At 40.6% G+C, this 16,554-nt stretch overlaps 1 protein-coding gene across 1 annotated transcript; it reads left to right on the forward strand.

Moving 5' to 3' along the window:
• The first annotated feature begins 10,199 nt into the window (after positions 1 to 10,199).
• Positions 10,200 to 11,921, forward strand: LOC132884582 (zinc finger BED domain-containing protein 5-like). The gene has a single exon (XM_060918434.1). The coding sequence runs from the start codon at positions 10,200 to 10,202 to the stop codon at positions 11,919 to 11,921; it is 1,722 nt and encodes a 573-aa protein (XP_060774417.1).
• Positions 11,922 to 16,554: the final 4,633 nt, after the last annotated feature.

Genomic DNA, 16,554 nt, shown 5'->3' on the forward strand with positions numbered 1-16,554 from the left:
GAGCTATCACAGATTCCTTTCAGTTTGCTTGGCTTTATTTCTTGAATTGCCCACTGACCTCAGTATCTGTTGGGCTTCACCCAGTCGGAAACGGTCAACTTACTTCTCGGGACCCCCGCCCTCATGCCACCCAGAGCTCTGGGGGGGTTAGTCGCCAAGAAAGACAGGAACCCCAATGTAGTTTATTCGCAAGTTCCCCCCATTGGAGAAGAATACAGAGGGTTATTATATGTGAGTGTTATCTGTGTGTAAATGACATCAATGATATCTATGTGCGTGTGTGCATGAATGTGTGTATGTGTGCGTCTATGGGGGGGGTGTGAGTGAGTGACATCATTTTGATATCTGTGTTTATGTGTGTGTGAGCAGGTCACATTTTAATTACATCACTGTTCTGATGGAATGTTCAGATGTATGTGTGTGTGTTTGACTTGCGTGCAAGTGAGCAGCTTGATCTTGGGGCAGGTCAAATAATCTCCATCAGTGTGTGTGTAAATCATAACACAATGACATATTTCTGATGATATGACATGATACCAAGATACAGACAGATTTTAAAGGTCATTGCTTACGTACACCCCTTTAGGTCAGATATAACATAGGGCAATATGTACTTAAGATGGTGATGGAATTTTTAAACACATATGTTATAAGAAAGTAAACAAAAAATAAGAATATGTCTAGTCTACGAAGGTCAAATGCATCAGAAGTTAATGCCAAGTTAAATAGTTTAAAGGATCTAAAAGCTAAAGGATGAAAAGCTAAAATATTAAAATTATAATTTCTTAACACATGAACGTGTGCTAAGTCAGCAAATTACATCTTGATTTCATCAGTATGTAGTAAGACAATCATAAGCAAAATAACAAATAAGAATATGTCTTTAACAATCCTAAATTATATTCTGTAATTATAAAACTAACTTAAAACTATAAAACTAACTTAAATCATTGAATGCATCTTAGATCTAACAATTAAGTCTAAATCACTGCCATAGTATATGCAAAAGTCCAAAATAATAAAGGATCTTAAAAAGCTCTCCCATATAAAGTCTTAACACTTTGTGCAGCAATAAGGCTAATACAAAACTATAAAACTAACATGAATCATGGCTTTAAATTTAACTTTAATCCCAAATACACGTTGCGCTATGCAGCTGCGGGTGTGTCTGACATCACTGCAGACCTTGGCGCCGTTCTCTGATCAATAATACACATTTCATATCAAAATAAACAAAATGTTCCCAAACAATGTCCAGCCAAGACATAAGGTCATTTTCACTGAACAGAAATTAATCCTTAATTTTGTCACAAATATAAATTGCTGCCTTCTTGGTCAAGAATAATACTTATATAAACCTACATATAAACCTACATAATAATAAAACCTAACAATCCCCCCTTTGATAATAGTATCACTATTATCAAATCCTAGGATCATATATGATCATTATCACCTCACGATCATATATGTGATTACATCGAGAATTAATCTTGAGTTAATCTTTGCCCTTCTTGACGTATATTGGTGCTCAGAGGGCGGGCATGCCCGATCAGCCCTCGTCCCACCTCACCAGAGCTTAGAGAAACTCAAAACCTCTTAATTCGTCCCAAATACACGCTACTTCCTTCAGAGTAATTTGTTCTAAAACAGTGAGGGAAAGTGAAATTAGAAGGCATATTGACCTATAGTGAGAACAGAGTCCTGTAAGAATACAGAGTTTCAGAGCATAGAGATGTGTAATAATAGTAGAAAACGGCATCAGATGAAAGACATAACACATTCGTGTGGTGTGCGCTTGTGCAGTCCAGTTAGCGAATTGCCAGAAGATGTTGTCCAGCTCGAGCGGGTAACCCTGCTCCAAGCAATGAAGTGGTCCAGAAGGCTCGGGCGGGTAACCCTGCCCCGAGCAAAGATGAAGCAGTCACAAAGGCTCGGGCGGGTAGCCCTGCCCCGAGCAACAATGAAGCAGTCACGAAACCCGTGATGAGGACTGTCATGGTTGTAGTGAGGATGACTGGTTCCAAACGGAGCGCAAGATCTCTTCCCCTCTTTGTTCACAACGTCCCGCAGGCAGCAACCCGAGGATTCTCAGTCGGCCAGGGCTGCACACAGATCACGTCAAATCTGTGTAGAGCTCAGAAATAGAGAGACAGAGAGAGAGAACAGAGACTGGAAAGGGACACAGAGAAAACGTTAGTAGCAAACTTGTCATTGTAACACAACTTTGTTATGGAGCCTTCTTCAATCGCGTGGCATGGATCCACTATGGAAAAAGATCAGTTAAAACAGAAAAGTAATGGCGACTATGTCTGCAGGCCCACCATATCTAGGTTTTCCCAATTGTCCAAATCGTTACTTTAAAAAGTCACACCAGCACTTGTCTCCCACGTGAAAGGGGTGTGTGGTGGAGATAATATTGTACTATTGACCTTGGTACAAATTTTATACAACTTATCTATAAGGGCTGCAGAATACTCATCCATATGCATTTTCACATCAGAGGTACCCGGAGCCGGAGTTCCCTTCTTCCAGGGGAGAGGGAAAGGTCTTCCAAAAATAATTTCTTGGTGTCACACAAATTTCAGCCAGAATGAATTATGGATTACAGAGCCAAACCTGTGTCCTGCATGGCCTTAATTAATTTGTCTTTCAATGTTCGATTAGTACGTTCTACGATACCAGAGGATTGAGGAATGTGAAAACACCAGTTTAGTTTAGAGATACTTACAAAGGTTTTGTGTGACTTTTGAGGTGAAAGGGGTACCTTTGTCTGAGTCTATGGAGTCTGGAACCCCATAACTATAACAATAATTATTATTATTGATTTCTTATTATTTTACTGTTGTTATTTTATTGTTCTGATTTTATTGTTTGTTTTTCTTTTTTACCGTCAAGTGTCCTTAGGTACCTTGAAAGGCACTTATAAATAAAATGTATTAGTATTATTATTATAACTAGGTACTATTGCTTTTGCCAGAGTATGAGTAACTACCTTCGTGTTCTCTCGAGAACAGGAAAAAACTTCTACCCATTTAGAGAATTTGTCCACAATCAAGATGACAAAAATCAAATGAGAAAGGAAGAGCGTATGCCTCATGCAGAATATCAGGCAGTGAACACACAGAGTAACCACAGAGGTATGATAAATATTATAAATTATAAATATTATACACCGTTTGAGGGTTTAGAACAAGAACCATCAACAAAGAGTACTTCCCCCATCCCTAGAGGGCTGGAGGAGAGATCAGACCTGATACTAGTAGTATGTACGATTTTTAGACAGACAATATCAATGTCATCCCAAGTATCATCCTGAGAATTAAGGAAGCGTGCGAGAGCGTGACCTACATTATCAAAAGGGGATGTGACACGAATTTCGAGATTGTTAGTAGAACAGAGAATAAACAGTCATATGTTAATTTAATTATCAATTAAATTACTGATAAATTAATTTAATGGGTCTGTAAATTTTGCAACACCTGTTTAACTTGATGTGACGAGTGCAAGATCAGTGGGTGAGACAAGACCAATTTTTCTGCATCTAAAACCATCAAAGCACATGCGGAGACAGCTCCCAGACACGCAGGTAAGCTTTGAGCAACAATGTCTAATGTTTTGGATAAAAACGCACAATGATGCATCTTCCCCCTTCATGCTCCCGGCCAACAGCTGTGCCTTGGTGTTCACAGGCATAGAGGTGGAAGGGCTTGAAGTGATCAGATAAATCCAGGGGCGGAACAAAGGGTGCTTTTGAGGGAGTGATAAGCAACCACCATAGTGTCAGTCCAGGTCAAAGGATGTTGCAGTGGATCGTGATGAGAGATTGCAGAACGGAGAAGCTTGTCATATAAAGAGCAGTCAGGGATCCATTTTCTGACCCAGAAAAGACATCAGTGCATGTTTAGTTGCAGGGCGTTTTGTGTCTAGAATGACAGCCTTGAGAAAGTTCAAACTTCAAAAGTTCAAATACTTAAGTGTCCATTGGTCCTGGAAACCTTAAAGCCCTTGTGCGCCAGATGTTGGAGCAGGTGCAAGTGTCAGTGTCTTGGCAGAATTCTGGTGACTCAGCAGATACCAGAACACACAGACCACAGAGTCCTGAGGGAGGGAGAGGTCACAGAGTGCGTTATGAATTTGAATTACAGCTGAAAAAAAGAGCAGGAGAGTCAATGAAACCTTGAGTCCAAACACTATCTCCTCATGTGCGTGAAAAAAGGCAGAACAGAGATCATTAATGGAAAAACAGCAATGATGAGCAGGAACCTGTGACATTACAGAAGAAACAATCAATTCATTAATCTTACGTAAATCTTGTGTAAAACGCCAGGTACCATCGGGTTTAGGTACTGGATTGACAGGTGTATTGTGCGAGCTGGTGCACGATCTCACCACGCCTTGCTCGAGAAGAGACTGTAGGATGACATCGATCCAGAGAGAGAGGTACTGCTTAACATAAACAGGATGCACATGAATATTGAATCATATTTTGTTTAGTTTCATGTCAATTTAAGTTCCAGGTTGCAGTGCAACAAAATGCAGAAAGGTTCAAGGACAATGAATACTTATACAAGCCAATGTATCATAATCATGATAATTTATGACGTTTTTTTTTCTTAATGGTTAAATAAAGATAAACCCAAGTCTCCGATTTATAAACACCACTGGAAGGAAAAATTTTTTCTCCTTTTTTTTCTCAACATTCTTCAAGTAAACGTTTGTTAACTCTGTTTCTTGCTGAAAAAAATTATGGCTAACTAAATACATTAAAGGCCTATCCATTCCATATCATCTGTGGTTTTTAAAGGCAAAAGTATGTAGGTTTAAAACTCAGCAAACAGTTAATCAGAACATTTCATATCAATAGTTCGAAATTAGAAGGAACATGTTTAAGCTTAGCCTCATAAGGAGCAATAAGTTTAAAGAAAGAAATATAAAACAGAGCAAATTGAAATGACAAACAATTTCACTGAATGTAATTTGAATAAAATTGAATAGCTGATAAGCACTCTTTGTTGGATTCAATATGTGACAAAGACTCAAAATACATTTTTAATTCAATTAAAAATAATGGGAATGAGAATCGGTTATCTTGGACATTTTGACTTTATGTATATGGAATTTACCTAGTGATATAAAGAGATTACTTATTAAATTTCTTATTGTGTGAGAAAGTCTCATCTCATCATCTCTAGCCGCTTTATCCTTCTACAGCAGTGGTTCTCAACCGGGGGGGCGCGCCCCCCTGGTGGGGCGCGGAGGTACTCCAGGGGGGTCGCGAGTAGGCTTCATGTATGGAGGGAAAAAAAAATCTGGGGCTAACAGGCTATAGTAGCTAAGCAGATGCAACACATTTACCCATGTCAAAATGCAGGACATTGGACTATTACATACAAATCAATACTATTATAAAATCTATCATAAAATCTTGTGTGTGTGGCCGCATCAGTCGGGGGAACTGTGATATGTTCCCAAGCCTTGCAGACTTTATCAGTAATGCAGGCACTTCCCACGATTTCTCATCTGTCTTTCAAGCAGCGTCAGAGCACCTGTCGGTAATGAGAAAACAGTTTGCGGCATACTTCACAGAGGATTATCGCTCTTTTGCGTGGGTTCGAGATCCATTTGTGTGTACTGCTGACGAACTTCCAGTTGACATGCAGGAACAGCTTATTGAGCTGAAGAGTGACAGTAGACTTAAGGCAGTCTTCACCTCATGCCCTCTTTCGACATTCTGGGCAGCATTGATGCAGGAGTACCCGCAACTGTGTGACGTAGCCTTGAAACTGCTCATCCCATTCGCATCGACCTACTTGTGTGAGGCAGGATTTTCAAAAATGACTGCGCTCAAAACGAAATATCGCAATCATGCGCAAATTGAGGATGACTTGAGACTGTGCTTGTCAAACATTTCGCCAAGAATCGAGGATCTTTGTAAGGCAAAGCAGGCTCAGGTCTCGCATTAACGCAAATGCAGATCACAAAGGCACAGTAAAAAGTAAAACCTAAATTCACGCCTGGTCCCAATTCCCAATGATATCAATAGCCAGCTAATGATAAGCCTAATAAAATACCTAATAAAAACACTAATAATAATAATAATAATAATAATGATGATGATGATGATGCCTATTAATAATAATAGCATAATAATAATAATAATATCAACAACCAACAACAGCAATAATAATAATAATAATAATAATAGGCCTAATAATAATAATAATGCCTGAAAGAACATAAGTCTTGTACTACTGCCAACAGCTTAGTAATGATAATAGGCCATAATAATAATAATAATAATTATAATTATAATAATGCCCGAAAGCAGATTAGAAATGTGGTGCTACTGCCAATTATAACAATAGCCTAATAATGATAATAGGCCTATGTATTTCTATGGAATGGATAATGCTACTACTGCTGCTACTACTACTACTACTACTACTAATAATAATAATAATAATAATAATAATAATCTAGCCCAGGGCTATCTATCTATCTATCTATCTATCTATCTATCTATCTATCTATCTATCTATCTATCTATCGGTCGATATAAGGTGCTGTAGGTCGGGTGGTGTCACTGCGGGTGAGTGTGTTTGGGGGGGGGATGGGGGCGGGGCGAGAAGAGGGGCCCCCAACTGCAATGAACCAGCTTTGGTGGGGCCCAGGTTGCAAAAGGTTGAGAACCCCTGTTCTACAGGGTCGCAGGCAAGCTGGAGCCTATCCCAGCTGACTACGGGCGAAAGGCGGGGTACACCCTGGACAAGTCGCCAGGTCATCACAGGGCTGACACATAGACACAGACAACCATTCACACTCACATTCACACCTACGGTCAATTTAGAGTCACCAGTTAACCTAACCTGCATGTCTTTGGACTGTGGGGGAAACCGGAGCACCCGGAGGAAACCCACGCGGGTGTGAGAAAGTGCCAAAAATAATGATTTTCTCTGCCCATTGCAGATTTCTGTGTGTCCTTGTCTGCTGTTCTTGCATGGGTTGGTTGTTTATATTATAGCTCTGTAACAGTCTGGGAGTCTCATCTCAATGTTGACTGAGAAAAGAGACAGAGCATATTGCTACGGAACAATTATTCAAAATATTATATTTATAATACGACGACAATTATTCAAAAAATGTCAAAAATGAAGTAAAGAGCAGGTTAGCTCGCTGTTGATCGAACTGCATGTTTCCCAGACAAGACAAGTCCACATTTCGCTAAAACGCGTTAGAAACAGGAGTATATAGGATATTTAAAGGTTAGAATTACATATGATTAATAAAAATACCACTACACGATCAGTTTTAAAATGTTTTAGATCAACATTAAACATTAGGTTAAACATTAAACTTTTCGGCATTTCCATTCACAAGTAGGGTAAATATATTTGATGCCTTTTATTACACCTTTTCCATATCTGTTCTCTCCCATCTAGTGCGCATGCCTAGCTCACAAGCATTATGGGAACTGGAGTTCTAATGTTATTCACACATAATCATCACAATTTTGCCGTCACATACTTCTGTCTTAGTTTTAACTACTTCGTATTCATCATTTATAAGATCTAGACATGAAACTGCATTAATCGATGCACTATTAATTATTAAAACACATTAATAGTCTTGTAGACTGCTCGCGGACCACTCGTGAATTTCCAGTTACAAGTTTCGGACTATCGACACACAATGAATATAAAATACAGATGATCTACTCACCAAACGCTGAAACTAATTGATTAAGAAGCAAATTTTCTCTGTTGAGGGAAGAGGATCTCTTCTCTCCTCCCGTAACAGTGATGAGATTCACAAACGATTCGGATCTTTTTCGGGACGAAACATAAAAATGACTCGATCGAGCGAATCGATACAGACGCATGGACTGCATTTGTTTGAGTTCATGCACACGTAATGGTTTGAGGAAAGTTCATCCTTTAATTTCATGCAGCATGAAAGTGTGATTATTGTTTACAATTTAAAAGCAGGAATACAAATAAGGTTTCCGGAGTTTCTGAGTCAAGAATCAAGTAAATTGATTCATACGCATGCGAGTTTGTTCTAAAGAATCGATTCAGTGAAGCTTTCGTTGAGATCATAATGAATATACAGAATGTCCGGATTTTATACGGATTTGATTCAATAAACATAGTATACGGGCGTACAAATAAAGTTATACGGATTCTTTTTAACAAAAAAAACCTTCACTATTTATTTAGAGCTATAATAAATTCCCACGATGATAAAAGAGCACATTTACACTTTGTTTTTTTTTTTTTTTTGTCAAACATTGAAGCTTTGTATTCATTCTTAAAGTTTATTGTTATTAATATTGAATAAAAAGTAACCGGGATATATCATTGTTAATTATCATTCAAATTTTAGGTAAATTATTTTAATTTGCATCTTATAAGGATTTTATAAGGGAAACAGGGGCGATTCTAGCATTTGATCTTTGGGGGTGCTTAGCCCCCAGAGCTGACAGAGGCACCTGGCTTGAACGACAGTGTTTCCACGTTTATTCCACATTTAGACTAGACTTAACTAGACAAGAAGACTAGACTAGACAAGACTAGACTTATGCAATGTTTTAACAGAAGCTGACCCAATAAACTATGATATCTACACATTTACAACCACTGACACAAATAGTTACGTTATATTTTTAACTAAACAAGACCTACTACTGCATTTGGAATGTTGGAGCTATTCATTTTGAACAGTGGTAATTGTTAATTAATGTGTTATTGTGTAATAATGGTGTGTATTATTATGATTTTACATTAGTTTACATTAGTTTATATTTTTTGTTATATTTGTTACATTTTGGTAGTGTTCTTTTGATAGTCATTTCCGTACCTTCACATCTCGCTATGCCAGTAATACTCAGGTGCTACTTCGAGTTCCTCATCGGCGTGGAATCCAGTTAAAAAAACACCATGTCGTAGCAAGCACTCGCGCGGACAGGCAACCCAATCAGAGGGGACGCAAGGAGGAGAGGTATTTTACTGCTCACAGAACTATCACGTAATAGGTGAATTCAAGAACACACACATGCCCGCGCACACATTCATTGCGCAGTGCGCAAGGGCACTTATTTCTGAAAATTACGTCCAAAAGCAGTGTTTTTGAGGGTGCTGAGCTAGGGGGTGCTAAGCTCGTTTTTGGGGGTGCTTGCGCACCCCCAAAAATAGGCTAAACACGCCCCTGAAGGGAAATAAGGATTTTGGAAGTTGGTTATACAGGTTTGATTGACCAAAGGTTTGACATTTATGCACACCAGGAACACAGTTCTGACTGTTCATGTCCAGAGTACTGATTTGTTGTTTCATTATTTTGTGCATATCCAGTAATGCCTTATCTACAGTGGTGCTTGAAAGTTTGTGAACCCTTTAGAATTTTCTATATTTCTGCATAAATATAACCTAAAACGTCATCAGATTTCCACACAAGTCCTAAAAGTAGATAAAGAGAACCCAGTTAAACAAATGAGACAAAAATATTATACTTGGTCATTTATTTATTGAGGAAAATGATCCAACATTACATATCTGTGAGTGGCAAAAGTATGTGAACCTTTGCTTTCAATATCTGGTGTGACCCCCATGTGCAGCAATAACTGCAACTAAACGTTTCCGGTAACTGTTGATCAGTCCTGCACACCGGCTTGGAGGAATTTGAGCCCATTCGTATGTACAGAACAGCTTCAACTCTGGGATGTTGGTGGGTTTCCTCACATGAACTGCTCACTTCAGGTCCTTCCATAACATTTCGATTGGATTAAGGCAGTGGTGCCCAACCAGTAGCCCGCGGTCGACCGGTCGCCCGCGGCCTGATCACAAGTCGTCCGCGGGAGGTTTGGGGGGGAAAAGAAAAAAAGGGGGGAAAACGGGAAAAAAAGCAATTTTCGCAACCGCACCGGCTGGCTGTATGTGTGTGCGTGTGCGCATGTGTAGTCTACCAGTGACACGTGCGTTATGGGAAATTGACAGCTGACCCCGGCAGTGGCCTAGCAACAGCAACGGGTTAACATGGCGGAGGGCCCGAGCAAACCGAAACGTCCCAAGACCTATCATTTTCACTCTGAATGGGAGGAAGATTATTTTTTTGTTTATTTTAATAAAGTGCCCATTTGTCTGATCTGCAATGCAAAGGTGGGATTGGCAAAAAAAGCGAATGTTGAGCGTCATTACAAGACGATGCACGCCGGGAAGTACGAGAAGGAATACCCCGCAAAAACCCCTTTACGTGCCGCAAGACTCAAGGAACTGAAAGCACGCCTGTCTGAGCAGCAGGCACAATTCACCAGACCTAATGAACAGTCGAAGGCCGCAACAATTGCTTCATATCGGGCTAGTCACATCCTTGCTAAACACAAGAAGCCATTCAAAGACGGCGAGGCGTGGAAGGAAGGCTTTCTGGAGGCCGCGGATAGCCTATTTGACGGCTTTAAAAATAAAACGGAGATCATGAAGGCGATTAAAGATGTACAAATGTCCCGCAATACCACTACAAAGCGATGTGAGGTAATGGCTGTGGACGTGGAGGAGCAGCTAAGAAAGGACATCGATGCATGTGAATGCTTCTCTCTGCAGTTTGATGAGTCAACTGATATGGTGGATGTGGCTCAGTTATGTGTTTTCATCAGAATGGTTTTCGAAGACATGAGCGCCAGGGAAGAGCTACTGACCATGTTGCCACTAAAAGGACAAACGAGAGGCGAGGATATTTTCAATGCCTTCATGACATTCGCCCGCGAGACAAAACTGCCGCTCTTTAAACTGATTTCTATAACCACTGACGGTGCCCCTGCTATGATAGGCCGCACAAATGGATTTATAGCACTGTGCAAGCAAAGTGAGTCTTTTCCAGACATTCTGAATTATCACTGTATTATCCACCAGCAAGCACTAAGCGGGAAGATCGTTCAAATGAAAGACGTGATGGATATCTGCATGAAGATTGTGTGTTCAGTGCGCGCCAGGAGTCTTCAGAGAAGGCTTTTCCGTGCACATCTGGAGGAAAGCGACGCTGAGCACACCGAGCTGCTGCTTCATACAGACGTCAGGTGGTTAAGCAGAGGGAAGTTTTTAGCCAGATTCACAGAGCTGCTGCCAGAAATCAAGGAATTCTTGAAGCTGTCTAAACATGCAGATTATCATGACAAGCTAAATGACCACCAGTGGCTTTTAGATTTATCTTTCTTCACCGACCTCACCCACGAACTCAATTTGTTGAATGTAGACCTGCAGGGTAAAGATAAAGACGTAGTCCAGATGATGAGTTCTGTGAACACTTTTAAAAGCAAGCTACAGCTCATGTCACGGCGGCTGCAGCAGCGCGACCTGCACACAAACTTTCCAAATATGCATGCTGAACTACAAAGTCAAGGTAAAAGGCTGACGCAACTTGATATTGACCGCTATATGGAGCATGTTCAGAACGTCTCGTCAGAATTTGAGCGGCGTTTTACTGACTTTGCGACCCTCGAACCTGTAGCAACCTACATGTGTAATCCGTTTGGTGCAAATGTTGCTGTTGGTGACATTGCTGACAAAGTCAAATCACTGTTCGATTTGGAACGCGATGCGATTGAAAACGAGATTCTAAAATTGCAAAATGACATTGTCATGAAAGCCAAATCAACATCGGCCCCGCCTGGAAAGCACACAGCGTTCTGGGAGCTGCTGTTGGATGAGAAATACCCCAATCTCCGAAGATGTGCTTTAAACCTGACAGCTCTTTTTGGTTCCACTTATTTGTGCGAGTGTGCGTTCTCGCACATGAAAATTATAAAGTCCAAGTACCGATCAACAATGACTGACGACCACCTTGTAGCCTGCCTACGCCTTGCAATCAGTACCTACACTCCTGCCTACGAAAAGCTCGCCTCCTCCTCCCAGTGCCAGGTGTCCCACTAGCTGCCTCCGCTCTGCCCAGCGCATCGTCTCACCCAGCCCACAGGTAGGCAGTTATGGCTGTGTGTCTGTCTGTCTGTCTGTCTGTTATTATAAGAAGCGGCTCATTTTTTGGAGGATTGTTGTCTGCTGTCTGTGAATTATGCCAACAGTATTATTCTGCAACGTGTAATGTGGTCTGTGTGTGTCTGTTGTTATAGGAAGCGGCTCATTTGGAGGATTGTCTGCTGTCTGTGGAATTATGCCAATAGTATTGTTCTGCAACGTAATGGACTGTTCTGCAACTTGTAATGGACTTTTCAATTTCTGGCCTGTTCTGCCACCTGCAACTTGTGATGGACTGTTCTTATTATGATTGCATGGCAGTGTTTGTCCAAATCTGTTGTACTTATGTTTTACTGATGTAGGCCTACTTATAAGTCTGTCAACTTGTAGCCTACTTTATGCTTATGTGGACATAAAGTAAAGTGGTAAACAAAGTAGTATTGTGTTGTTGTGAAGTTACTGCAGGCTGGCGACGATGTTTGTGGTTTGAAATGTTGGTATTGGACTGGTAGACCCCGGAGGGGTTGGCTACTGAAAAGTAGACCTCGGGTCAAAAAAGGTTGGGCACCCCTGGATTAAGGTCAGGACTTTGACTTGGCCATTCCAAAACATTAACTTTATTCTTCTTTAACCATTCTTTGGTAGAACAATTTGTGTGCTTAGGGTCGTTGTCTTGCTGCATGACCCACCTTCTCTTGATATTCAGTTCATGGACAGATGTCCTGACATTTTCCTTTAGAACTCGCTGGTATAATTCAGAATTCATTGTTCCATCAATAATGGCAAGCCGTCCTGGCCCAGATGCAGCAAAACAGGCCCAAACCATGACACTACCACCACCATGTTTCACAGATGAGATAAGGTTCTTATGCTGGAATGCAGTGTTTTCCTTTCTCCAAACATAACACTTCTCATTTAAACCAAAAAGTTCTATTTTGGTCTCATCCATCCACAAAACATTTTTCCAATAGCCTTCTGGCTTGTCCACGTGATCTTTAGCAAACTGCAGACAAGCAGCAATGTTCTTTTTGGAGAGCAGTAGCTTTCTCCTTGCAACCCTGCCATGCACACCATTGTTGTTCAGTGTTCTCCTGATAGTGGACTCATGAACATTAACATTAGCCAATGTGAGAGAGGCCTTTAGTTGCTTAGAAGTTACCCTGGGATCCTTTGTGACCGCGCCGACTATTACACACCTTGCTCTTGGAGTGATCTTTGTTGGTCGACCACTCCTGGGGAGGGTAACAATAGTCTTGAATTTCCTCCATTTGTACACAATCTGTCTGACTGTGGATTGGTGGAGTCCAAACTCTTTAGAGATGGTTTTGTAACCTTTTCCAGCCTGATGAGCATCAACAACGCTTTTTCTGAGGTCCTCAGAAATCTCCTTTGTTCTTGCCATGATACACTTCCACAAACATGTGTTGTGAAGATCAGACTTTGATAGACCCCTGTTCTTTAAATAAAACAGGGGGCCCACTCACACCTGATTGTCATCCCATTGATTGAAAACACCTGACTCTAATTTCACCTTCAAATTAACTGCTAATTCTAGAGGTTCACATACTTTTGCCACTCACAGATATGTAATATTGGATCATTTTCCTCAATAAATAAATGACCAAGTATAATATTTTTGTCTCATTTGTTTAACTGGGTTCTCTTTATCTACTTTTAGAAGTTGTGTGAAAATCTGATGATGTTTTAGGTCATATTTATGCAGAAATTCAGAAAATTCTAAAGGGTTCACAAACTTTCAAGCACCTTCCCGTGCTTTTACACGAGGTTTAACCAATCTTCCCGTGGCTCTTCCACGAGGTTCACCAAAAAACATCCTGTAAACAAAAGTCTACGAGGTTCAACAAAATAAAAACATCCCGTGCCTACACACGAGGATTACCAATAACATAACCAAAATAATAAACAACTGGGTTTTTTTCTGATACTACCAACCAGGCAGAAGTCCCCCCCCAACTAATCAATTAAAAGAGACCCCTTACCTGATTGGAAGTATCCCACTTCTGACACCAAATTCTTAGGGTTCACCCAGTCGGAAATGGTCAACTTACTTCTCGGGACCCCCGCCCTCGTGCCACCCAGAGCTCTGGGGGGGTTAGTCGCAAAGAAAGACAGGAACCCCATGTAGTTCACATCTTTATTCACAAGTTCCCCCCAATTGGACAAGAATACAGAGGGTTATTATATACGAGTGTTATCTGTGTGTAAATGACATCACTGTTTGATATCTATGTGTATGTGTGCATGAATGTGTGTATGTGTGTGTCTATGGGGGGGTGTGAGTGAGTGACATCATTGTGATATCTGTGTCTATGTGTGTGTGTGTGTGTATGTGTGTGTGTCACATCTTAATTACATCACTGTTCTGATGGAATGTTCAGATGTATGTGTGTATGTGTGTGTGTGTGTGTGTGTGTGTGTGTGTGTGTGTGTGTAAATCATAACATAATGACATATTTCTGATGATATGACATGATAGCAAGGTACCAACAGATTTTAAAGGTCATTGCTTATATGCACCCCTTCAGGTCAGATATAACATAGGGCAATATGTACTTAAGATGGTGATGGAATTTTTCAACAAAGATATGTTATAAGAAAGTAAACAAAAAATAAGAACAAACCTAAACAAAGACAGTCATACGAAACATAAACAAAGAAGTGCTACATCAGGAAGGTCAAACAGGATTCAGGATTAAACTCATAAAGTCTTAACATTAGAATCATAAAGTCTTAACAATCCTAAATTATATTCTGTAATTATAAAACTAACTTAAAACTATAAAACTAACTTAAATCATTGAATGCATCTTAGATCTAACAATTAAATCTAAATCACTGCCATAGTATATGCAATAGTCCAAAATAATAAAGGATCTTAAAAAGCTCTCCCATATACAGTCTTAACACTTTGTGCAGCAATAAGGCTAATACAAAACTATAAACTATAAAACTAACATGAATCATGGCTTTAAATTTAACTTTAATCCCAAATACACGTTGGATATGCAGCTGTGGGTGTGTGTGGCATCATTGCAGACCTTGGCGCCGTTCAGACACATCTCTGATCAAAAATACACATTTCATATCAAAATAAACAAAATGTTCCCAAACAATGTCCAGCCGAGACATAAGGTCATTTTAACTGAACAGAAATTAATCCTTAATTTTGTCACAAATATAAATTGCTGCCTTCTTGGTCAAGAATAATACTTATATAAACCTACATAATAATAAAACCTAACAAAACTCATGATGTCATCCTCGTTAGTATAGTGGACAGTATCTCCGCCTGTCATGTGGAAGACCGGGTTTCGATTCCCTGATGGGGAAGCTTTAAAAACTTATTAACTTTTGCAGCAGGGGGATGTAGTGGTTCGCACTGCAAGAAGGTTCCGGGTTTGAGCCCATCGGCTGGTGAGGGCCTTTCTGTGTGGAGTTTGCATGTTCTCCCTGTGTCAGCTCTGGTTAACCCCACAGTTCAAAGTACTTATAGGTTAACATGGGGTGGTGTTGGGCTGAAATGCCCTTGAGCGAGATTCCAGAACTATGGCCTCACTTTATCTTCAGTCAGAAATATTGGTAGGGACACGCCCATGCCGTCCATACCCAGTTCTACACCTATGTTGTTGTTTCTGGAGAAAACCAGAAAATAGGGAAAAAGTTAGGGCAGGCAAAATAACTTCTAGCTGCATGTGGTCCTAGTACAAGTACATCTGTCTTGTCAGAGTTCAGGGCGGTGTAGTGGTTAGCACTGTCCCCTCATAGTAAGAAGGTTCTGGGTTTGAGCCCAGCAGCTGACGAGGGCCTTTCTATGTGGAGTCTGCATATTCTCCCTGTGTTTGCATGGGTTTCCTCCAGGTGCTCCAGTGTCCCCCACAGTTCAAAGACATGCAGTCTTTCGGTTAACATGGGGTGGCCATGAGGTTTGGCTGAAGTGCAGTTAAGCAAAACACCTAATGCCCAACTGCTCCTTGGGTGCTGTAGCATGGCTGCCCACTGCTCTGTGTGTGTGCTCACTTGTGTGTGTTAACTGCATCAGATGGGTTAAATTTCACTGTGTGCTTAAGTCTGTCCTTGAGTGTATGTGTGACAAATAAAGGCTTGGTTTCTTAAGGAGAAGGAAGGTAATAAGCATCCAGTATCTAATTTCCTTCACACATTCCTCAATTTTATTAAACTGGTGTCTCTCATCTGGATTTGCAGAAACATACAACTTTGTGTCATCAGCATAACAAAGAAAAAAGCAGTGGGCCTCAGACAGAACCTTGTGGAACACCAAAATTTATCTTAGTGTGCATAGAAAAATCACCATTTACATCAACAAACTAATAACGATCAGTTTAATAAGACCTGAGCCAGGAGAGGGCTGTTCCCTTGAAATAACATGTTCTCGTCTATCAAGGAGAATGGTATGATCAGTGGTGCCAAAGGCTGCACTAAGGTCAAGCAATACAAGCAGGGAGACAGCCCTGATCAGAGGCCAAAGTGGTGTCACATACAAAGTGGTGTCACACACACCAGAGTGGTGTCCTTTCCTGGGTGAATTCCTCACACGTAGTGTTAGGCTCCA

Source organism: Neoarius graeffei, chromosome 1 (assembly GCF_027579695.1).
Source record: "Neoarius graeffei isolate fNeoGra1 chromosome 1, fNeoGra1.pri, whole genome shotgun sequence".
Lineage (NCBI taxonomy): Eukaryota > Metazoa > Chordata > Actinopteri > Siluriformes > Ariidae > Neoarius > Neoarius graeffei.